Source organism: Dama dama, chromosome 13 (genome assembly GCF_033118175.1).
Source record: "Dama dama isolate Ldn47 chromosome 13, ASM3311817v1, whole genome shotgun sequence".
NCBI classification, from domain to species: Eukaryota; Metazoa; Chordata; class Mammalia; order Artiodactyla; family Cervidae; genus Dama; species Dama dama.
The window spans coordinates 22,754,986-22,778,867 of record NC_083693.1 but is presented as its reverse complement, the minus strand read 5'-3'; the positions used below and the strand labels follow the sequence as shown (position 1 = coordinate 22,778,867).

The 23,882-nt window shown below is 47.2% G+C and overlaps 1 protein-coding gene across 1 annotated transcript in view; it reads right to left on the bottom strand.

The window, feature by feature from the left end:
- The window catches only part of RGMA (repulsive guidance molecule BMP co-receptor a), a 48,822-nt gene extending 45,870 nt beyond the window's left edge, over window positions 1-2,952 (bottom strand). Inside the window, exon 1 of the mRNA XM_061158621.1 lies at window positions 2,844-2,952. Within this exon, the coding sequence (XP_061014604.1) occupies window positions 2,844-2,857 (14 nt within the window). The 5' untranslated portion in view covers window positions 2,858-2,952. The remainder of the gene's footprint in view (window positions 1-2,843) is intronic.
- Between the last annotated feature and the right edge of the window lie 20,930 nt (window positions 2,953-23,882).

Sequence of the window (23,882 nt, the reverse complement as noted above, 5' to 3'; positions counted from 1 at the left end):
TTAGGATCAGTTTCATTTGGGTATATCCTGCCTCTCTTCGTGGGTGGCAGGCTTTGGGAGAGAGTATCCCTCTAAGACATGACTTAATTTGGGGACCATACTTGGAAAAGCAAGTGCTTGAGTTTAATTTGCTTGGTAGCAAGGCTGAAGGAAAAAAGCCCAGTAAACTTGCAGAAAACCTTGGCCACACCTCTCCATCTCTCTGGGCAACAGTTTTGAGAAGTGGAAATCCCAGAACCTCTTCCCGACCGCTTCCCTAGAAGCAGCGAGCATCACTGTGAGAATGACTTGAAACAGCGCCCCCCCTCCCCGTCCTGGTGTTAGAATGCTCAGTACCTAATCATTTTATTTCACATCTCCTCATCTAAGGATTCCTCTATCTGGCCCCCACAGGCTGGTTTAAAAGCCAAGTCAAGGGGCGTGTGAACTAGGGGCTTCTCATCCTCCACTGTGTATTATTACACACAGTGGGGAAGGATCGAATCAGGCCTCAGAGAGGCCTGGAAGGAGAGAAAGCAGACAGAGGTTCCCTAGCGAAGGTCACAGAAGCCCTCTTTGAATAAGATGCCACGTTACGGCAAGGCCCTTTCTGTCCTAAATCTAGTTATTAAATAAACACCCGCAAAGGGGGACACAGTTTGCGACAGCGTGGGGAGTGAGCGGAGAAGCCATCTCTCATTTGGAATGTCTGTCTGGAGCATAAGTGCCTGTCTACCACCTGGGAAGGAAAGGACGGAAGCCGGCTTATTGAAAAAAGGCAGCTGGGGACCTCCCTCACCACCTCCACAGCTCAGAGGCTCTCAAGGGGGCAAGGACCCTCCCCACAAGGAGAGCACCACACCGCTCTGCAAGGAACCAGCCGACCCTTCAGAACAGGGAGAGTCCAGCTCGTTGCTAATATCATCTGGCCTGGAAGGTGGGAGCAAAACCCAGGCTCTGAGAGACCGTGGAGCCCGCCTGGCTCTGGGTGCCCCACCCACAGTCTTTGTCCGCTGGGTTTGCCATCCAACAAAGTCTGCCCCAGTTGCTAATTGGGGATCACGTCCCCTATAAAGGAGGCCTGCTTGTTGCCTGCCCTGGAAGTGAAACAGCAGGAAGTCTCTGCGCAAAAAAAAAAAAAAAAAAAAGCCATTTTCGTATATTATACCTCTCTTGGACGGATTTGTGCCAGCCTCTTTTCCAGTTCTCCTTCAGCTGCCCTCCAGAGCACAGCCCATCTCTTTTCTAGGGTCAGGGCTCAAGACTCCCCTGACAAATCACTGGTGTCTGTGATGCACAGGAGAAGGGCACAGTCCTGGCACAGGTTTTGCCAGTTTTTGCGACCTGTGTCCAGAACAGGCGCTGGCTCACCGTGGCTGGTAACATTCTAGGTTATGTTTGTGCCGTGTGTGCTCAGCCGCTAAGTCATGTCCCACGTTTTGTGACCCCATGGACTGTATCCCATGGGATTGTCCAGGCAAGAATACTGGAGTGGGTTGCCATTTCCTCCTCCAGGGGATCTTCCCCACCTAGGGATGGAACTCATGTCTCAGTGCGTCTCCAGCATTGGCAGGTGGCTTCTTTACTACTGAACCACCCGGGAAGCCCTATGCTTGTGAGAGAGGACCCTAAAGTCAGAAGAAGAAGGTGACGGATCTTCTCCAGGTGAAAGCCTGCCACTCAGTGCGACCTGCAATTCTGACCCGTGAGCTGGGCGCGCGGAGCTCTGTCGTCGCTGCGCTTCAGCTTAGCCGGAAGGTAAATAAATACAGCGGGGAAAACTCGTCCCTGGGTTAGCTCCTGCCTCCCGGAGAGACGCCCCAATCTCCCACTCTGAGAACATCCAACTTCAAGGCCTAAAAGAAACGCGCGGCTCATCATTTCCGCTAGATGGCGCGATGTCCCTTAATCCGTCCGCAAGACACCCGATTTATAAAAATAAATACAATCCGACGCCTTCCGAAACCACACCACATAATAGCAGCTCGCGGGCGCCCATCAAAAAAAAAAAAAAAAAAGAAAAGAAAAAAAAAATCTAAATCTGGGGGAATTGACTCTATGTCCGAGCAAATCCAACGCAATCACATTAACAGGCTGCAATCAAGAATTGCACGGGGGCGCCCCCCTCATCGCCCTCCCCCTGGGTACACCTGTTCCCCTGCCCCAGCGCTTTCCCTGGGATGGGCCACGGCTGGCGTCACGCGCGGAGCCTTCGCTGCGCGGAGCCCGCCGGGTCCACCTGTCCGCTTAGGAACACCAGGACCCCCCGGGGTCCCACCCCTTAAGCACTCAGCCCAAGCCCCTCATCTTCCTGCGCACCTGCCCTCCCAGGCAAGGGACCGCTCGGACCCGAGCCCACACAGAGCGCAGCGTCGACGCCCCCTCTAACTAGGCAGCTTGGCGCAGGGCAGGGGGACGCGGCCCGGGCGAGTCGGGCCAGTGAAGGCTCACGGCGGGACGGCCCGGTGGCCCGCTCGGTCCCAGGCCTCGCGGGCCGATCGGAACGGCCGCCCGAGGTGGAGGTGGCAGCGCGGGAGAAACGGAGCTCCCGGCACGCGCACAGTGGTACAGACGGTCGCCGGGTGTGCCCAACCGCGCGCGCTGCGGGCTGCCGGGGGAGAGCATTTTAGGGGAAAAAAAGAACAAATACCAAACCACAAAAACTTTACTGCTGCCAAGAGCTCAAGCGATCGAGGCGCAGCAAAGCTCCAAATCTGGGCAAGATGAAAGCAAGATGAGACGCAGGGTTGGGGGGGCGAGGGGTTCGGTGGGAACCAAAGCGGTGCAGTGGCCCGGGCAAGTGGCGGCGGCGGCGCCTCGGGGCTGTCAGAGCCGGGTCGGTCCCGCTCCCGGCGCGCGCTTACCTTGGCGGCTGCATGAGCCCCTGCAGCCCGCGGGGGGTGGCGCTGGCCGGGCGGCGGGCGAAGAGGGGGTGCCGGGGCGCCGCTCTCGGCCCCGGGGCAAGGTGGGAGGGGCTCGGCAGGCGCTGGTCCCCGCCGCCCCGGCCGGCTCAGCAGCGGCCCGGGGCGCGCCGCCTGCTCCCGGGCTGCATGCTTGCGAGCGCCTGGAGGAGCCGGCCCGAGAGCGAACGGCGAGTGCTTCCCCAGCCCAGAGGCTCGGGAGGCGCAGCCCGCGCTCCGGAGACAACTGCCGAGTCGGGCTGCTAGGGCCAGCCCCCTCCCTCGCCCGGCCTCCGCCCGCCGCCGCCGCCGCCGCCGCCGCCGCCGAGCGCTCGGCGTCTCGAGGTTCGTTTGCGCGCGGAGAGGAGGGGGCGGGCCGGGCGCCCCGGGCGCGAGCAGGGGGCGAGGCGGGCGGGGCCGGCGGGAGGGGGCGGGAGAGCAGGCGGCGGTGCGGACTCGGATTGCCCTGCCCTTCGCAGCCGCGCCTTCCCGCATCAGCACCCGTTGAGGGGTGGGCTGGGGCTGCGCACGATGCAAATCGATACTTCCCTAAACGCCCCGGTCGGGGGGCGCGGGCGACAAGTGCGGCGACCCTCGAGGCGCCTGCAACTTTCCCAATCTCCCGCTGGGATGCCCTGGAGAGCACGTTTCCATCATCCTTTCCAAGGTGGTCCAAGGGTCAGGGACCGGGGCGGGGTCGGGGGGAGTTGCTCTGAGGTTTCTGGAATAGACCTTCGCTTCCAGGAGAAACGCCGCTGCTCTCTCCAGAGATACACCTTTGTTGTAGACTGAGATGTTTGTTTTAAGACTCTTCTGTTGGAAAACTAACACACGTACGTTAAACGTGTAATGCATGAATGCGCTGTTGCATACAATAGTACAAAGCTCAGGCATATCTAGAGGGTAAAGACGACCTTATCACGTCCCCCCCACCTTGCAGCCGCTCCTCAGCGGTCACCTCGGGTCGGGGTGTGCTCCGCTGCGGGTCTTTCTCGTCCTTGCTCTGCCCTTTTACCCGCACAAGCGCGGATTGCAAGTGGATTCTCACGGGCTTTTCAAAAGACTGTTTCACCGCGCGGCGCACGCACACACTGGCGACAACACAGCCACTTGAGCCGCGATAAATGCCCCAGGCTTCCGGAATCCGGAGAAAGATCCGGATCCCTGCAGTGGCAGACAAGGAGCCACCCCATCGCCCCGCACAAATCAGAAACTGCAGCTGGGCCCTGAAGTCAGCCTGAACACACACCTCACGCCCCTGTTAGCGCTGCGCGGCTGGAGAAATTGGCCAGCGCATTTCAGACGGGGTGATGCCCTTGGCGTTTTTTTTTTTAACGGAAAACAAGCTGTCTTTGGATTTGGCTGTGATGAGACCTCTTTGGATTTGCACAATAAAAAGGTTTTATCTCCATTAAAACGCGATCGTTGTTTATGCTTGTGGTCCTGAGGGATGTGGTTTGAACTCTATATTCTGTGTTTTATTGGCATTGAGATAGTCTATAGCTGGGATATAAATAAAATCCATGTGATTTAGCAGGAAGAGATTGGGTATTGGGATCGCTGGTTTCTATAATTAGGTCTGACCTTGGGCAAGAGTTTTAGCTTTGTTGGGCCTCAGTTTCCTCACATAGAGGAGTTGTACTAGATGTTGGGAGAGGGAGCGGGAGGGGGAGAGATCCAGCCCTAACAGTTGGTGAAAACTGATTTTTTCCTTCCTCTGTCTTTCAACTCAGCTCTAACCTCTCCTCCGTAGGGAATGGCTATTCCAGCACCACATGTTTCCCTTCCTAATAGTGATTCTCACTTTGCAGTTAGGCACTGGTTAGCATGACCCTTATCTAGTGTGTCCTTCTCCCGTCAGACTGTAAGCACATTGAAGGCAGGAGTCTGGACCACTTGGGGTCCTCATTGCATCCTCAGCATTTAGTATAGTGCCTAGCACTTGATAGGCATGCCACAAGAATCTCTGAATCACTATCACCCAAATAGACAGTTTCTTACTGCTTGTCCAACTCCCTTGTCATTTTAAAAAGATCTGTAAGTGGAAACATTTTAAAATGAAACCTTTGGAAAGGACCCAGAAGGGTTTTCCTTTCTTGGGGGACAAACAGTTCACTGTCTAGATGAGGACAGATGATTCTCAGCTTAACCATAGGCCGTGGAGACAGCTAGCTGCTATTTACCTTGATGAGCACCGGCTCCCATGGAGGAGATAACAAATATGAATGTTACTCATTAAAGTGCTTGATTAAGTTGGAACCAGGCAAAGGCAGTTGCAATGCACACATGAGCAGTCAGACTTAAATGAGGCCATGGGGTGTGTTTAGGGTGCAAATGAACAAATGTACATGCTCTCAACCAACCACCTAGAAACACTCCTAATATCAAGTTCCAGGGATTGCTTGTCTTTCTTTACTGCAAAGGACCTGAATTCCTTAAAAAAAAAAAAAAAGATGAACAGGAAATGGGCTAACCTGGGTCCAAGAGTTAAAAAAAAAATTAAAGCCACTATGAAAAAAGGGCTGGTGGTGGGGGAAGTGAAGGTCTAATGCAGCCTGAGACTAATATCTGTAAGTTTCTCTCTTGTTCCGTGTACAGAGTTACTGGGAGAGGTTAAAATCTGGCTTTACATTTATAGAGGAAAACGAGAGGGCTGGGGTTTCCACCCTTTCTCGGCTGCTGTTTTCTTTTCTCTTGTTTGCAAGGGATAGGTACAGCCCTGGATGCTCAATCCAAGTCCCTTGCGCAAGTTTCTGGTTTCCACAGTGAGCCTTAGTCTGCTGGGAAGTGTGCAGTGTGGGTGAGGCTGATGGGGCTGGAGCCTTTGGTGCCACCCCCCAGTGCAGGGAGCCCTGTGTTCCTGGGGTGTGGAGCATGGAGCTGTTTCTAGCGAGGGGTGGCACCTGTAGGCGAGAGCACACTCTCCGAAAGTAAATTCCCGATGAAACTGATTAAGGCTTCTTCCCAGATGGCAAAGCAGTGTGAAGTGAACTGGCACGACTCTCCGCTGAGGGCTGGCACCTGGACTGTCTCTTTGGATTGAGTACCACTCCATCATGACTTTCCGGGGTAAATTCAGGTTCAAAAGTAAAAGTTAGGCTTAAAGGAGAAGCAGGTCAGGAGCTGTCGTAGGAGCCTCTTAAAGAGAGAGGGACTGGCTGTCCCACACCTGGCTTCAGCGAGACACAAGGAGGGAGTAGATGCTGAGGTCTTAACTTGTTTGGCACAGACCCCCATGAGGTGGGGTGGATGGCATCCCAGAGGCATCGCCTGCTCTAATAAACCCAGCGTGTTTTGTGTCAAGCAGTTATTCTATAGCTGGCGCTGTGCTGGACCCAGCAGCAGGCACTTACTTGAGGAACACAGCCTCTGCCCATAAGACACATGCAGTCCAGTGGGAGGAAGGAAGGTGGAGCAGTGAAGTCTCAGTAGCTGGGGTTTGCGGGGGGGCGGTGCCTGAACAGCTCCAGTTTTTCATTTCATCAGCCTCTGTCCTCATATAATTATAGTGACACACAGTGTTTGTGTAAATGCAGGTTTAAGGCCAGACTCTGGCCTTCCCTTCCAACCAGACTGCTGCTCATAACTCGCTATAGACTCTGGAGTTGACACTACAAGGTAGAGGGGTAGACAGTGTCATAGGATTTAGAAGTTGGAAGGATTGGGAACAAGTCCTTGTGGAAGAGGTGTCGTTGGAGATGGTCTCCGATGGCTGGACTTGATTTTAATCTGCGGATGTTAGGGGAGCAGGGAGAGTATTCCAGGTGTCGGGGGTGGGTGGGAGGAGTCCCATGGATAAAGTCCTGGAGATAGCAAAATGTGGGAAGTTCAATAAGGAATGGTTAAGTCTGGTTGCAGTTCATGGGCTGGAACAGAGATGTGATGGAGAAGGAGGTTAGGGCCACCATGTAGGGAAGCTCGGTTGCAGGACTAATAGGAAACCACTGAAGGTTACTGAGCAGAGAAATAACGGAAGTGAAGCTGCACTTTAGGCAGGTCGATGAAAGATGGTTTGGGGAGACAAGAGTTGGGCCACCAGCCAGAAGAGTCCATTAATCTTGACATATTATTGTCAGGAACATGACCCAGGGTGCTAAGACTGTACTGGGAGGTACAGAGCTGTAGAAGATCCAAATGCTTTGCAGAAGTGGGCGACAGAGGAGTATCAAGGTAGGTGTCAGATGGGGTGAGTTCTCATTACAGAGACTGGGAAGTTCGAGAAGCTTGGAAGGGGGTGGATAGTGATTGGACCAATCAGCATTGTCTCTGCATGGGAGGGAGCCCCAAAATTCCACAGAGAAAATCTCTCAGTTTTGCATATTTGACAGCATGTACGCAAGTTTAAACTAAAACCCAGTGCTTGTGCTCATCATAAGAAAAGAAGACGCAGTTAGTCCACTGTTTTTCTGCAGCTTTTCTCCCCACAGGCCAGTCACCGCTGCCTCGTGTCGTGTTAGGCACTCAGTCATGTCCGACGCTGTGCGATCCCAAGGACTACAGCCCACCAGGTTCCTCTGTCCATGGCATTCTCCAGGCAAGAATACTGATGTGGGCAACCATTTCCTTTTCCAGGGTATCTTCCTGACCCAGGGATCAAACCCCGGTCTCCTACGTTGGCAGGCAGATTCTTTACCGTCTGAGCCACCACTGTAAGGACCAAAGTAAGGCAGAATGAAGGTTGTTTTTTCTTTCTTTGGTTAGGTAAGCAAACCATCAGCTCAGGGATAGAAAAAAAACAAAACATCTCTTTACTGTCATTTCATGCCTTTGGACAATAGAATAAGGTAGTGGAAAAAGGAGGCTTCTCTGACTGATTAGGAGGAGGAGAGCTGGAGGGTTTGGGCAGCCACAGCTACAGGAAAGCAGCTGGAAAGTGGTGGGCGAGCATAGTCCCCCACCCCACAGCATCCACAGAAGCCTGTTTTTGACAGTTCAGAAATGGGGGAAGTGGGGGGCAGCTGGCACTGCCGTTCCTCATGGTGACGTGGCCAGAAGGGCAAGGCTTGCTGATTTCTTTGTCTCAAGGCAGGATCAGTTTGGGTTCGGTTTTGCTATTGTTTACTGAGTGTTGACTGTGCCAGAACATTCTATGTTATAGATGCTTCCTTCCTCCTCAGAGTGCTCTCTTTTGTTCGGTCGCTAAGTTCTGTCCAACTCTTTGCGACCCTATGGACTGCAGCACACCAGGCTTCCCTGTCCTTCATTATCTCCTGGAGCTTGCTCAAACACATGTCTACTGAGTCTGTGATGCCATCCAATCATCTCATCCTCTGTTGTCCCCTTCTCCTCCAGCCTTCAATCCTTCCCAGCATCAGGGTCCTTTCCAATGAGTCGGCTCTTCGCATCAGGTGGCCAAAGTGTTGGAGTTTCAGCCTCAGCATCAGTCCTTTCAATGCACACTCAGTGTTGATATGCTTTAGGATGGACTGGTTTGGTTTCCTTGCAGTCCAAGGGACTCTCAAGAGTCTTCTCCAGCACCACAGTTCAAAAGCATCAGTTCTTCGGTGCTCAGCCTTCTTTATGGTCCAACAAATCTCACATCCGTACATGACTACTAGAAAGACCATAGCCTTGACTATACAGACCTTTGTTGGCAAAGTGATGTCCCTGCCTTTTAATACACTGTCTAGGTTTGTCATAGCTTTTTGTCATAGCAGCCCTCTGAGATGGGTGCAAATAGTTTCACTTTATTAGCAACTGAGATTCAGAGAAGTCAATGAGTGAATGAATACACGGTATAGTCAGGATTTGAATCCATGTCTGAGTCCCCAGACAGTGCATTTCCTGCTAAGCATGTGTCCCTTTTTCCTTACCATCCTTCTCCACCTCTCCTGCTCAGGTATGAGCTGGAAATGTCTATACCCACAGCTCTTCAGAGCAAGCTTGGGCCCTACTTTTGGCAGCACTGCCAAGGCTCGTGGAATAATATGTAGTGGTATCACTCCAGCCACATGCACTCAATGTCCACAGAGCAAGATCTGCTGATGGGATGTTTTCCTGGTAGGTTTTGGAAGGCTTTGTTAGTTTGTGAACCAAGGGGAAGGGCAGGGAGATTGTTGGGTTCTTTTAAATATCCGGATGTGCTTCCCAGGAAGTAACTGAGTTACAGCCATCCCTGGGGCTCTTAGGATGGTATTCAAATTTGGACCCTTTGGAGAGAAGCTCCTTGACTGATATAAATAAATTCTCATTGATCAACTGGGGTTTTCACCTTGCTCCCTGACTCACCAACATCTTTAGTAAAGTGATTCATTAACATATGAAAGCCAGATCTCTTGACCCCCAGAACCTGGCCTTCCTAGAATAAACCTAATTAAAAAATCTATTTCTTTTCCAGCCAAATTAGTATTAGATTTCACAGTTTGGGGCTTCCCTGGTGGCCCAGATGGTAAAGAATCTGCCTGCCAGTGTAGGAGACCCAGGTTCAATCCCTGGGTTGGGAAGATCCCCTGGAGAATGAAATGGCAACCCACTCCAGTACTCTTGCCTGGAGAACTCCATGGACAGAGGAGCCTGGTGGGCTACAGTCCATGGGGTCACAAAGAGTTGGAAACAACTGAGCGACTAACACTTTCATGATTTTAAATTTTGCTATATCATTTGTAAAGCATTTATAAAGAACAAGGAATACAATACTTAATTCAAATATTTTTACAAATAAACAATAGTACATTAAAAAAAAAAGAAGAAATTCTCCTACCTCATGCGTGGTGATCTTGTTGATTTTGTTTTCCAACCCAAACTGGGTTTGTTTTTTTTTTTTTTCCAAACTGGGTTTTAAAGGTATTCCTGAGAGCGCATCAGGTATTGAATCCAGTCCACGAATGAGACAAATTCAATCACAGATTGGAGTAGGGACCCTCAAGGATCTCCCATTGTCTGGAGGAATTAAGTTTATGGGGTTAAATTATTTTTTAGCAGAAGAGGCCACTGGTATTTAAAAACATATAGATCAGTTAGAGTGCTGTAATCAAGAGACTGAACAATAATATGACTTAAAGGATAAAGTTTATATACTTTTTCTCTCACATAACAGTCCTGGTGGGCACTTCAGACTCCATGTGCTCATTCTGGGATGCAGGTTATTTTCAAGTCATTGTTCCATCCCCCCCAGAGCCTTTTGGTGATTTGCATAATCAAAGCCATAAATAAATGGGTTCTGCTTGCATCATCATTTCTCCTAATATTCCACTGGATGAAGTCACAGGTCCACTCCGAGCTGCAAGGGAGGCTGGGAAATTAATATAGTTAGGCAGCTGCTGTTCTGTCTCCATGGAACAAGGGGGCTTCAGTTTTGGTGGACAACCGGTGGTGTTTCATGAACAGCTAGCAGCATCACATCTGTCTGGCACATGGCACCAAGAAGGAAGTGCAGGCTGTGGGCTGTGAACACCTGGGTTTGAATCCTTGCTCTGCTGTTCTGAACTGGACAGGCTGCCTTATCTCTCGGACTTTTGCTTATTTCCACTGCTGCGCCCCTCTTATTGCTCGATGGCCTCAGTCAAGGTCGCAAGGAATGAAAACCAGCTTGAGCTAGCTTTGAGGAAAGGGAGATTTAGTTTATGGTCCAAGTCATCCCACAGAACCCAAATGCAGGAAGTATAGATAAACCTTGGTAGAGAAGGACCAGAATCAGAGCTGGAAGCATTTGATGGGAACAGGAGGAAACGGGGAAATTACAGGAGTCATCCATTGATTAGCAAGTCCTCTTGGTACTAACTCCAAAATCAGTCCTGACTGCACCCACTTCTCTCCCTGTCCACCTCCTAGCCTAGTCCAGGCCACCCTCACGCCTTGGCTGAACCACATAGCAGCCGGTGACTAGTCTCTCCGCCTCTACGCCTGCATTCAAATCCATTCTCACACAGGGGTCAGAGTGAAGTGCAGTTACAGTAATGAGATTGTGTCTCCTACTGGAGACCTGCAATGTCTTTCCCACAGCACACAGAATAAAATCCCAGCTCCTTACCCTGGTTTACCAAACCCACATGACCCAGCTCCTGCTCTGTCTTTGACCTCATCTACTACTCTGCCCTCTTACACTTTGCTTTAGCTGCAGGGCCCAGCTGCTAATTAATTAACTTAAATTCAAGTCTTCCAAAGCTTGCTTCTGCCTCAGGGCCTTTGTGTTAGTTGCCTCCTATGCCTGGGGTGCTCTCATCACTTCCTCTTCTTTGTTATTCAGAGCTCAGTGTAAAATGCCAGAAACATCTATTTATGAAGTCCTGCATGTCCCACTCATTGGGACTCTGGAGACTGTAGCCCGCCCGGCTCCTCTGACCATGGGATTGTCCAGGCAAGAATACTGGAGTGGGTAGCCATTCCCTTCTCCAGGGGATCTTCCTGATCCCAGGATCGAGCCTAGGTCTTCTACATTGCTGGTGAATTCTTTAACGTTTGAGCCACCAGTGAAGCCCATTAATTAACTTTAATTGTCTTCATAGCACTTATCACAATTTGATAGTTTTCTCACTAAGTTATGCATTGCTATCCAATCCCCAGACTCTGTCACCCCAGTAAATGCAATTCTATTAATGTAAGAGCAAGGAACTATCTTGATCTTTAATGTATTCCTCTTGTTTAGCAATATTTGTTGAATAAAACAATGAGTAAACAAAAAAGTATGCTCATTGTTTGTAGCTCTTTTAAAACAATAAAATTTGAACCACTGTCTATTTCAACACAAAGTCCATATCATTTAAACTTCCATTCTTCCATTACATAGACCATAACTGTATTAAACCACTTCCTACTGTTGGATATTTAGTGAGCGTGAAGTCTTTGCATGTTCTCCATTATTTCCTGGAACACATTTGTGCAATAATAGAATCAAAGGATACACTTTTTTTACAGGTTTATTTTATGTTTTTGCCATGCCTTGCGGCATGTGGGATCTCAGTTCCCCTCCCAGGGATTGAACCTGCACCCCCTACACTGGAAGCGTAGAGTCCTTCCCGCAGGACTGTCAGGGATCTCCCCTGGATGCACATGTTTTTGAGGTTCAATGTAAAGCCAGGCCTTCCCAGGTGGTGCTAGTGGTAAAGAACCTGTCCACCAATGCAAGAGACATAGGAGACTCAGGATCGATCCCTGGGTTGGGAAGATCCCCTGGAGGAGGGCATGGCAACCCACTCCAGTATTTTTGCCTGGAGAATCCCATGGACAGAGGAGCCTGGTGGGCTACAGACCAAAGGTGACCCTATGGACTGTATGTGTATATATATATATGTATATACACACACATACACACACACATATATATATATTCCACGACATATATGTGTGTGTGTGTGTGTGTGTGTATGGAAGGAAACTTATGACCAACCTAGACAGCACATTGAAAAACAGAGACATTACTTTGCCAACAAAGGTCTAATCAAGGCTATGGTTTTTCCAGTGGTCATGTATGGATGTGAGAGTTGGACTATAAAGAAAGCTGAGCACCAAATAATTGATGCTTTTGAACTGTAGTGTTGGAGAAGACTCTTGAGAGTCCCTTGGACAGCAAGGAGATCCAACCAGTCCATCCTAAAGGAGATCATTCCTGGGTGTTCATTGGAAGGACTGATGTTGAAGCTGACACTCCAATACTTTGGCCACCTGATGCGAAGAGCTGACTCATTTGAAAAGACCCTGATGCTGGGAAAGATTGAGGGCAGGAGGAAAAGGGGACAACAGAGGATGAGATAGTTGGATGGCATCACCGACTCAATAGACATGAGTTTGGGTGGACTCTGGGAGTTGGTGATGGACAGGGAGGCCTGGAGTGCTGCCGTCCATGGGGTCGCAAAGAGTCGGACACAACTGAGGAACTGAGCTGAACTGAATTGAATGGATATACATATATTTGTACACACACACACACACACACACATATACATATCATGGAACATTACTCAGCCATCAGAAAGGATGAAACCTTGCATTTGCAGCAACATGGCTAGACCTAGAGTGAAGTAAGAGAAAGACAATTATTATATGATATCACTTTTATGTGGAACCTACAAAAATGCAAATGAATCTATTACAGAACAGTAACAGACTCACAGACATAGAAAACAAACTGATGGTTACCAAAGTGGAAAGTGAGGCAGGGGAGGGATAAATTAGGAAGAGGGGATTAACAGATACACACTACTATATATAAAATAGATATAAAACCAGGATTTACTATATAGCACAGGCAACAAAACAATATCTTGTAATATTCTATTATGGAAAATAATCTGAAAAAATAAATAACTAAATCACTTTGCTATATACCTGAAATTAACATAGTACTGTAAATCAACAATATGTCAATTAAAAAAAAAAAAACCTTTCTTGATAAAATAAAAAGTTAGCAAATACATATTTGTTTCCCCTCTTCCCCCCCTTTTTTTTTTGATATCTGTGAACTCCCTGAATCACTGGATCTGCTGCTTTTAGTGACAGGCTTTCCATGTAACTGTGGTATGTGTTCCGTCTTAGGGCTTCCCAAGCAGCACTAGTGGTAAAGAACCTGCCTGCCAATGCAGGAGACACAAGACCGGTGTTCCATGCCTGGGTGGGGAAGATCCCCTGGAGGAGGGCATGGCAACCCACCCCAGTATTCTTGCCTGAAGAATCCCATGGGCAGAGGAGCCTGGTTGGCTACAGTCCATGGGGTCACAAAGAGTGGGACACGACTTAAGCGACTTAGCACGCACGCATTCTGTCTAAAGGGGAAGCTTGCTACACTTTTTGCAGTGAGCCCCAGAAGAATGACGCTGGCTCCCTTCAAATGCTAGGAAGGCCTTTCTTTACCCACAGTGGAAACTGAGGCTTCTCTGCCATCACCCCAAAGAGGAGGCTGTGCAGCCAAGTACAGGGGGGCCTCCTCTAGGCCACAGGGCGGGTACAACTGTGGTGGGGGTGGGCATACTCAGCCCAGGAGAGAAGTTACCTTGGCACCAAGGAAGGTCCTCTGACATAGGCTTGAGAAGATTCTGGAAAGCAAACTGAGGCAACGTGTGGGCAACATCTTCTCCACTACTAATTCTCTCCTCTTCCTCCTCATCTCCTGACTTCCTCGGATTCATTTTAGGAACCTCGGGGCCTCCAGGGATATTATTCAGGGGGACAGTTTATGCAGCGGAAGTTAACTTGCTTGTTTTTAAAGAACCAGGGTCTGAACATGGAATTTTTAAGTTAGAAAACTCCAAAAACAAAGCAAGAGGCTAAAGGTAAGTAAAAAGAAAGCTTCACGATTTCCCCTATTTTTTGGGGGGGCGGGAGAAATAAAAAGTGCGTGGAGGAGCTTTTGGCGTTCAGAGCCGAAAGCACGCATGATCAGTTACATGGATGCAGAGCCATGGCAGGAGGTGGGGTCCCCTTATCGCTGTCGGTGCCTGCATCCATGCTAATTCTCAGCGCGGGAGACGTTAGAGGCATGATTAGGCGACAAGAAGGCAGTCTCCGATTCCTGGGAGAACGATCCCCTCCCCCCTCAGCTTGCAATCTGCAGTAAGATCTTGGATTTGACCTATGCCTTCTGTGTCTCGAAGGATCAGTGGTTGCGATTCGGTAACAGGACGAGCTCGGCTTTCTCTCCCCATCCTTCCCTCCCTCCCAAGGATAACCTCCGTTTCTTTGGAATTATGTTTAAGCAGCAACCTTATGAGTTGCCAGAGGGAAACTGGAATCCACCGTCAATGTGTTTTGGGGCCCTGACTCCCGCCCCCCAGAGCTGTCTTACAAATGAATAGGCTCCGTTTCTGGCGCGGAGACAGTTTGGTTTGCATTTCTACTCATCCCGGCGGGGCGGCTTAGCTTGCTATCATACTGCGTAGCTGGGGGTGGGGGTAGGGGTAGGGGGTGTGTGGGTGTTGTCCACTTGGAGGTGAGAAGGGCTTGGGAAATGTAATTTAAAAAAACCTTCTTAAAGGTTGCAAAGGAGAGCTTGCAGCTGGGTGGAAGCTCGGAAGGAGAGGCGCCGGGCAGCACTAGCGGGGAGCGGGTCGTCCCCTCTCCACCCGCCCCCCCACGCCCTCAACCCAGGGCAGAGCCCAGCGGAGAGCTCCCCGGAGGTGGTCCAGGCACAGCTCGGAAGGGATCGGCCCTTCCTCGGGCCTGTGGCTTTCCGCGAGCCGGCATGCTGGGGAGAGGAATTCTCGAGTTCAAAGGGCCACCTGTTCCCTGCGGGGGAATTGGAGGCGGGCGAGAAGGGCCGGCGGGGGGGGTGGGGGTGGGGTCCCCGGAAAGAGAGCAGGTGGGAGATTGCCTTCAGGAAGAGAATGCCCAGGGGACCCGAAAGCCAGCACTTTGGAGCCCAGATCCCTTGACCCCGGGAAGACCAACTGGCCGGAAGTCACGGCCACTTCTCCGTGATTAAACATTTTGCACGCTTTCACACCGGGTTTAGCACTTTCATTATATGGTTGAAAAGTACTCATACTGGGAGAAAAAAAAAAATCTATAAATAAAAATTCGTTAATGAAGGTGTGAAATCATGACCGAACCTATATATTAATACAAGTTAAAAGCTGAGGTGCGTGAGGCGTGTCGCGTGGTATGGAAAGTGCTTGTCTACAGGGGCCCCTGCAGCGCCCCAGACACCTGGGGGCGTGGCCTACAGGGGACCCGTAGAAGAGCGTCTTAAAACATCAGGCCCCTCCCCCAGTAATCTTAGTGATGGGGGGTCGCCGAGTTTCCAATTCTGTATCTTCAGCCCAAATTGGACCCTGACTTTGAGCGCTCATAGCCATATACGTTGGGCTACATGGATATCTTGCAGGCAAAACTCATTTCCGGATTGAATTTTCCTCCGTCTGAGTTAGAAGCCTAGAAGTTATACTGGATTCCTCCGTCTCTTTCAGTGATGCCGGGCCCTGTTTCACCGGGGGCCATATTTGGCCAACTTTGCTTCCTAAAGCTCTTCTGTAATCCCCTACTCCACCCATCTCTGTCTCTTGATGCTCCTGGCCTGGCTCAGGCCGGCAGTGGTCCTTATTAGGTTCAATAGAAACCATTTCCACAAAAACTTTTCAAAACTGCCTATTTGCCACACCACGCTTAACAATTCACCCCGTGAAGATGGTCAATATGAGTAGTCATGAGAGAAATGCAATCACTCGGAGACACCACTACACACCAATCGGAGTAGCTAAAATAAAAAATAGTGACAACACCAAATGCTGGTGATGATGTGGGCAAATTGTATCATTCATCCATTGCTGGTGGGAATTTAAGATGGTCCAACTCTGGAAACCCTTATGGCAGAAAGCGAAAAGGAACTAAAGAGCCTCTTGAGGAAAGTGGAAGAGGAGAGTGAAAAAGTTGGTTTAAAACTCAACATTCAGAAAACTAAGATAATGGCATCTGGTCCCATCACTTCATGGCAAATAGATGGGGAAACAGTAGAAACAGTGACAGACTTTATTTTTTTGGGTTCCAAAATCACTGCAGATGGTGACTGCAGCCATGAAATTAAATGATGCTTGCTCCTTGAAAGAAAAGTTATGACCAACCTAGACAGCATATTAAAAGCAGAGACATTACTTTGCCAATAAAGGTCCATCTAGTTAAAGGTATGTTTTTTCCAGTAGTCATCAATGGATGTGAGAGTTGGACTATAAAGAAAGCTGAGCGCCAAAGAATTGATGCTTTTGAACTGTGGTGTTGGAGAAGACTCTTGAGAAACCCTTGGACTGCAAGGAGATCCAACCAGTCCATTCTAAAGGAGATCAGTCCTGAATATTCATTGGAAGGACTGATGTTGAAGCTGACTCCAATACTTTGGCCACCTGATGTGAAGAGCAGACTTATGTGAAAAGATCCTGATGCTGGGAAAGATTGAAGGTGGGAGGAGAAGGGGACGACAGAAGATGAGATGGTTGGATGGCATCACCGACTCAATGGACATGAGTTTGAGTGAACTTCGGAAGTTGGTGATGGACAGGGAGGCCTGGCATGCTGCAGACCATGGGGTCACAAAGAGTTGGTCACGACTAAGCAACTGAACTGAACTGAACTGAACTCTGGAAAATACACTTTGGAAAATTGCTTGATGGTGTCTTAAAAAAACCTAGCATGCAATTACCATGGAACCAGTAAGTACACTCCTGAGCAATTATGTTCATGCAAAAACCTATACATGAAGGTTCACAGCAGTTTTATTGTAATACCTCAAAACTATCCTTCTATACCCCAGATATCATTCAGTAGGTGAATGGTTAAGCAAACTCTGATACATCTATACCATGAATTAATATCCAGCAGCAACAAGGACCAAACTATTGAGAGATGTAACAAATTAGATGAATCTCCAGGAAATGATACTGAGGGTAAAAGGTCAAACCAAGGAGGAATGGATGACAGGAATGTACAATTCCATTTATATAACATTCTTCAAGTGATCACATTTTGTTTCATTTTTTATCATTGTCCATGGGGGACAGGGGTTTGGGATGGGTTGGGGAGAACAGGAGGGAGGTGGGTGTGATTATAAAAAGGCACCATGAAGGACAGTTTGGTGGAACTGTTGAGTAGTTTGACTGCAATGGTGGATACCCACACTTCCAGAGGGGACAAAATTGTTTATCTTTAACACATGCATACACGCACACAAGTATGATAAAACTGAGAACTCTGAATAAGATGGGTGTAGATTGTATTAGGTCTAGCATCCTAGTTGTACTGCAAAATATTACCATGGGAGAAACTAGGTAAAGTATAAGAGATTTTTCTGTATTATTTCTTACAACTGCCTGTGAGTCTGCAATGATTTCAATACTTTCTGTTAAAAATTTTAATTTATTTCTATTAACAAATTTTGTGGTAAACTATACATAACATAATTAACCATCTTACCATTTATGAATGTTCAGTTCTGTGGCATTAATGCCACAGAAGTAATTAATGGTTGTAATTAATGGTAAAACCATCACACCTGTTCTTTGCCAGACCTTTTTCATCTTTAACAATGCAAACTCTGTACCTATTCCTTATAACTATTACTTATTACCTATTACCTTTAACTCCCCATTCTCCCTTCCCTTCATACTTCTTTTTTTAATCTGGGGAAAAAAAAAAAACAACCAAACAACCTTCCTTGAAACAGAGCAGGACCCTATGGGCCTTGCCCCCCACCGTGTCCTCGGCTGGGTCTTTGTCTGTGGAAAACTTTAGTCAAAGAATAAGTTTAATCAGAGAAGTGAGAAATGTGGAAACAAAGGAAAACAGTCAGAGGAGACTAAATAATAATGATATAGCCATTTGGCTTAGTCAAGGACCTTTAGTTCTTTTTCAAGGGCTGTAGATCATACTCTGAGCCATATCGGGTGAGCTGTCTTATGGATACTGAAACTCAGGTGGAAGAAGTTAATTGCGTGATAAGCAGACTGCCCAGGACATGAGCTGCCACAATTCCCAAAACTGGCCTCAGAGGAACGAAAGCAAACCGACCCTGGAACTGAAGATGAACTGTACCTAAAACAACCAAGATGACGCTGGTCAGACCACCGATGACCAATCTGAAGCTGCCTGTCAGAGTTGACTGTGGTTTCTGCATGTATCTCCCCCACTCAATCTGTCTATAACAGCTCTCACCCCCTGTTTGTCGGGGCGTGGGAGTCGGCCTATGGACAGATGTCTGCCACCCTCTCTCCCCCAGTTGCTGGCATCTGAAATAAAGCAAACTTTCCTTTCCACCAACCTGGGCTGTTTATTGGCGTTTGAGCAGCAAGCAGGCGGAGCTCACACACACACGCTCCTTTCGATAACATCCTGAGCATCTCACTGACTACAGGGCAAGCTCTCTGCGTGTCCTTGGGCTGCCCTTGTTCTGGTCTGACTGGTGTACTGGCCCTCATGGGAATCTTGTCTGGCCTTATCAATTCCCTGGGGGTTTTGTGGCTGTTGTCTCCTTGTTAGGACACTCAACTTCTCTCTGTCTTGTGGATTCAGTTTTAGGTTCCTTCCAAAGCCCTGGGAAGGCTACTAGCAATGTGTTCACAAGGCCGTAAGTTTTTTTAAATTCAAGTATAGTTGATTTACAATGTTTCAGGTGTGTTTATGTATGTATGGGTTTCCCAGGTGGCACTAGTGGTAAAGAAACTTCCAGCCAGTGCAGGAGACATAAGAGATGTGGGTTTGACTCCTGGGTTGGGAAGATCCTCTGGAGGAAGACTACGCAACGCGCTCCAGTATTCTTGTCTGGAAAATCCCATGAACAGAGGAGCCTGGTGGGCTATGATCCACAGGGTTGAAAAGAGTTGGACGGTGACTTGGCAGGCACACACATATATATACATATACATATTTTTTCTGATTCTTTTCCATTGCAGATTATTATAAGATATTGGATATAGTTCCATGTGCTATACAGTAGCACATGTATAGCACATTAACAGTCCTTGTTAATTAATTTTATATCCAGTAGTGTGTATATGTTAATCCCAAACTCCGAATTTGCAAAAATAAAATATTTTAGCTGCAATCAGGTATGACCTTGGGCATTTTCTTTCCTGGTCCCCCTGCTGCCTCTACCGTGCCTAAAGTTGTTGACTATTTTGGTATGTTGCATCTGTTCCATGGATTTTTCCCAGGTTGGCCAAGCATGGATTTTTCTTTCAAGGATTTAAGTGTCATGAGAAGATCTGCCCATTATGAAACCACGTGAGCCTTGCAACATGGAATGTGTCGAGTACTATAAAATATATTTCTGAAGATTTGGGAGAAGAGCCTAAACATAATTAAGAAGAAAAAGCTTATTGAAAAAGTTGATAAACCTTGAATATGCATTTTTCTTGGCATTTGGAAAGAGATTTTGGAACATTTCAATAGAAGAAGTGGGAAATTACAGACTCTTAATTTGGATGTAGATGAAAGTGAATCTATTTTTGTCATCTTTAAATTAGTTTGTTTATTTGAGAGCCAACAGATAAACTTAATGGACTATGAAAAAACATTAAAATAAACCAAGAAATAAATACAAATTACTCATACTTTAAAAAATTGTAAGAGAAATTTTTTCAATATTTCAAAGGCAGAAATTCACCAAGAGAAAGATATTCTCTCTTCTTTTTTTTTTTTTATTAGTTGGAGGCCAATCACTTCACAAGAGATATTCTTTTTCTAATAGAGTGGATGACTAAATCCTTGGATTTTTTTTGATAATCCAGTTAATTAAGAGGAGTGAATCATATGAACACATTGGGAAAAGGCTTAAGTTTCTTGCTGATTTGCTCAGAATACTGACATTGACAACACAATTTAAACTTATAATACACACTATAATAAGAAAATCAACACTAAACTGGTTAATGACATCCATCAAAGAATTTGAAGAATCTCATCGTCACTGCCTAAGAAAATCTGAAATACCCAGAACATTTCTCAGCTCATATATAAACCTTGAGAGGTTCTCTTGGTTTTGACAACAATCCTATAATTTCCGTGAACAAACCAGAAGTTAGTTGGGAATTGGAAAGAATTCCTTCTAACTGTTAAGAATAAAAATAAAATTTCTATCAATCATGTCAGGAGAAGAACCAAATGATCTATTTTCCCTGCAGAAAAAATTACATTATTAGAGGAAGAGCAATCAGAGAATGTGCAGGACAAATGTGTAGGGATGATATTGCTGAGGTGGATTAGGCAGTTAATAAAAATATAGGTTTTTGCATAGTGTAATGTTTGTGATAGTTGATCAGTTTTGCAAATTTGCAGTTTGTTGATCTTTTTCTTATTCTAAGTAAATATTCATTTTTGTACCTGATTTTGTATTTATAACTTCATATTTTATTTTATTTTATTTATTTTTCCATTTATTTTTATTAGTTGGAGGCTAATTACAATATTGTAGTGGTTTTTGCCATACATTGACATGAATCAGCCATGGATTTACATGTATTCCCCATCCCGATCCCCCCCTGCCGCTTCCCTCCCCATAACTTCATATTTTAAAGGAAAGCCCTCAGATTGCATTAGCCCCACAAAATCTGGCTCTATCTCTACCCCAGGTCTCACCTCACCTCTCTTAGTTGCATGACTCCCTGGGACATTACAAGACCCCTGTCTAATATCATCCCTCCCAACATTAAAAAAAAACAAAACCCAAAAAACCCTTTGCTTATAGTTTCATCTTCCTGACCATGAAGGACAATCATGTAATAGACAAGAGCAGATATTGAGTTGGCCAAAAAATTTGTTCATCTTTTTCCATGCTATCCTCTGGAAGAATCCGAACGAACTTTTTGGCCAATCCAATACTTGGGCACGAGGATACCTGGGTTTCCATCACTCTGGCCTGGTTGCCTTGTGACCTCAGGCAAACTTCTTATGCTCCCAATGCCTCCGTGTTGTCTTCTATAAAACAGGGGTGATAATAGTATACACTGTAAAGTATCATTGTGAGGATTAAATGACTTCAATACATGGAGTGCTTTAAAAAAGCCTGGCATGTGTTCCCAGGACCTAGCAAGGGGTCTGGCAGAAAGTCTGGCATGTGGTAGGTACTCGGTAAAGGCTGGGTTAACATGACTGAGTGGCCTGCGTGTGGAGAAGGGCTGAGGCATATGGCTTAGCAGGTTACAGCCTTCAGTGCATTGATCTTTCTGGTCTTGAATTTGTTTCCCCATAAAACAGCAGTCTCTCATGGAGTTCCTCATAGTTCTAAAATCCTATGAGTTAGTGGAGACACAGTAATATGTAATTGTATTACTCATTAGAGTGAACATTCATGGAAGCTCAATAACTTTAGTTCTCTTGACAATCTCTGGATACATGCTCTTGACTCTGATTCTTCAAATATTTTCTGTAAGCAAGCAGGATAAAAATAGTAACAGCATCCCAACTCTAGACTTTGTGATTACAAGTTCATACTCATCTTATTACTAACAGTTGTCAGTCTTGAACATCCTTATTTTTCTTCTCTTTAGTAGTATCCATAGTAACTTACATTTTTATAAATCTCTAGATTTAGGAGGTACGTGTTTGCGATGGTGAACTTCATGTGTCAACTTGGTTAGGTTATGGTGCCTGTTTGGTCAAACATTTGTCTGGATGTTGCTGTGAAGGCCTTTCCATGTAAATGATTAACACTTACAATCAGCTGACTCTAAATAAAGCATTTTATTTTCCATAACGTGGGTGGGCCTCATCCAATCAGTTGAAGGCCTTAAGAGCAAAGACTGAGGTTTACAAAGAGGAGGGAATTATGTTTCAACATCAGAAAATTGAAACCCTGCCAGAGTTTCCAGCCTGCTGGCTTGCCCAACAAATATTCTGCCAGCCCTACAATCATGTCAGCTGAGAGGAGAGAGACTTAAGATCTCTCTATCATATGTCTATACATATATCTTAAACATATATTCTGTTTCTTTGGAGAACCTAGACTAACACAGCACTCCAATAGGTCAACTCAAGATGTATACAAAGTATGCTTGCATTCATTCATTTCTTCGTCTAGTCAGTAAGAAGTTATTGAGATAAGCATGTATGTGGCACTATAAAGGGGATTGAACATGTTCTGGAAAATATAACAGGAAGTCTGATGGACTCACACTGTGGTTTCCTGAAAATATCCAATAGCATCTTATTGGAGAAGGCAATGGCAACTCACTCCAGTGCTCTCGCCTGGAGAATCCCATAGACAGAGGAGCTTGGTAGGCTGCAGTCCATGGGGTCGCTGAGTCGGACACGACTGACCGACTTCACTTTCACTTTTCCTTTCATGCATTGGAGAAGGAAATGGCAACCCACTCCAGTGTTCTTGCCTGGAGAATCCCAGGATGGGGGAGACTGGTGGGCTGCCATCTATGGGGTCGCACAGAGTCAGACACGACTGAAGTGACTTAGCAGCAGCAGCAGCATCTTATTAAACAATAAAATAGTAATTATTAAGGGCTTCCCTAGTGGCTCATTTGGTAAAGAATCCGCCTGCCAGTGCAGGAGTCTTGGGTTTGATCCCTGGTCCAGGATGATCCTCTGGAGAAGGGAATGGCAACCCACTCTAGTATTCTTGCCTGGCAAATCCCATGGACAGAGGACCTGGTGGGCTACAGTCCTTGGGGTCACAAAGAGTCGGATACGACTTAGTGACTAAACCACCAGCACCACCAGTAATTATTATAGGAGCTCAGAGGCATGTTAGTTTGGTTTGACAAAGAACTTTTTTTCTGGGACCTCTAGAGTCTAAACTTTAATGACTGGAAGATGAGAAAGTTAGCAGAATGTTCTTCGAAACAAGATCCTTCTTTTTCTCCTGGATTCTTGATGGCACTCATCTTCAAATCCTGATACTTTTAACATTAAATTTCTTTCTTTCTTTCTTTCTTTTTTGCTGCGCTGTGTCTTTGTTGCGGTGCTTAGGCTTTCTCTAGTTGCAGTGAGCAGGGAATAACCTCCACTGTGGAGCACGGGCTTTTCCCTGCGGTGTCTTCTCTCGCTGTAGAGCCTGGGGCTCCGGACCTTGGGCTCAGCAGCTCTAGCCCACGGGCTTACTTGCTCCACAGCTCATGAGATCTCAGGTACCCCGCACTGGCAGGCAGATTCTTATCCATTGGACCACCAGGGAATTCCTAACATTTTTAATCTGTGAAATGCTTTGATGGGGCCAAAAGGCTTTGGGACTGTTTTGGAGCTGGGAGGTGGGAAGGGAGAATGAGCAGGCAGAGAGGGACAGGACGTCACGGCCAGGACACGGGGATCTGGTTACCAGTCTCCGCCCTGGCATCAGCTGGGTGACCATGGGTACACCGCACAGCTTCCCTAACTCTCACGTTCGTATTTGTAAAGTGGGGAGAATCTGTCCTTGAAGGGCGATTAGAGGACTCGCTAAGATCACACGCGGTCGGATGCCAAGAACTGGATCTTTTTTCTTCCCAGCCAGCTCCCGATCATTAGGTGGCCGCGCCCACCTTGCCTCCCGTGCGCCTGCGCCTGGGCAACAGGCTCTTGAATCCCGTGGGGCGAATGTAGCAAAAGGCGACGGGCCTTTCCCGGTCCGTTCATCTTCTTTGCAACTTTGCATTAAAGACAGAG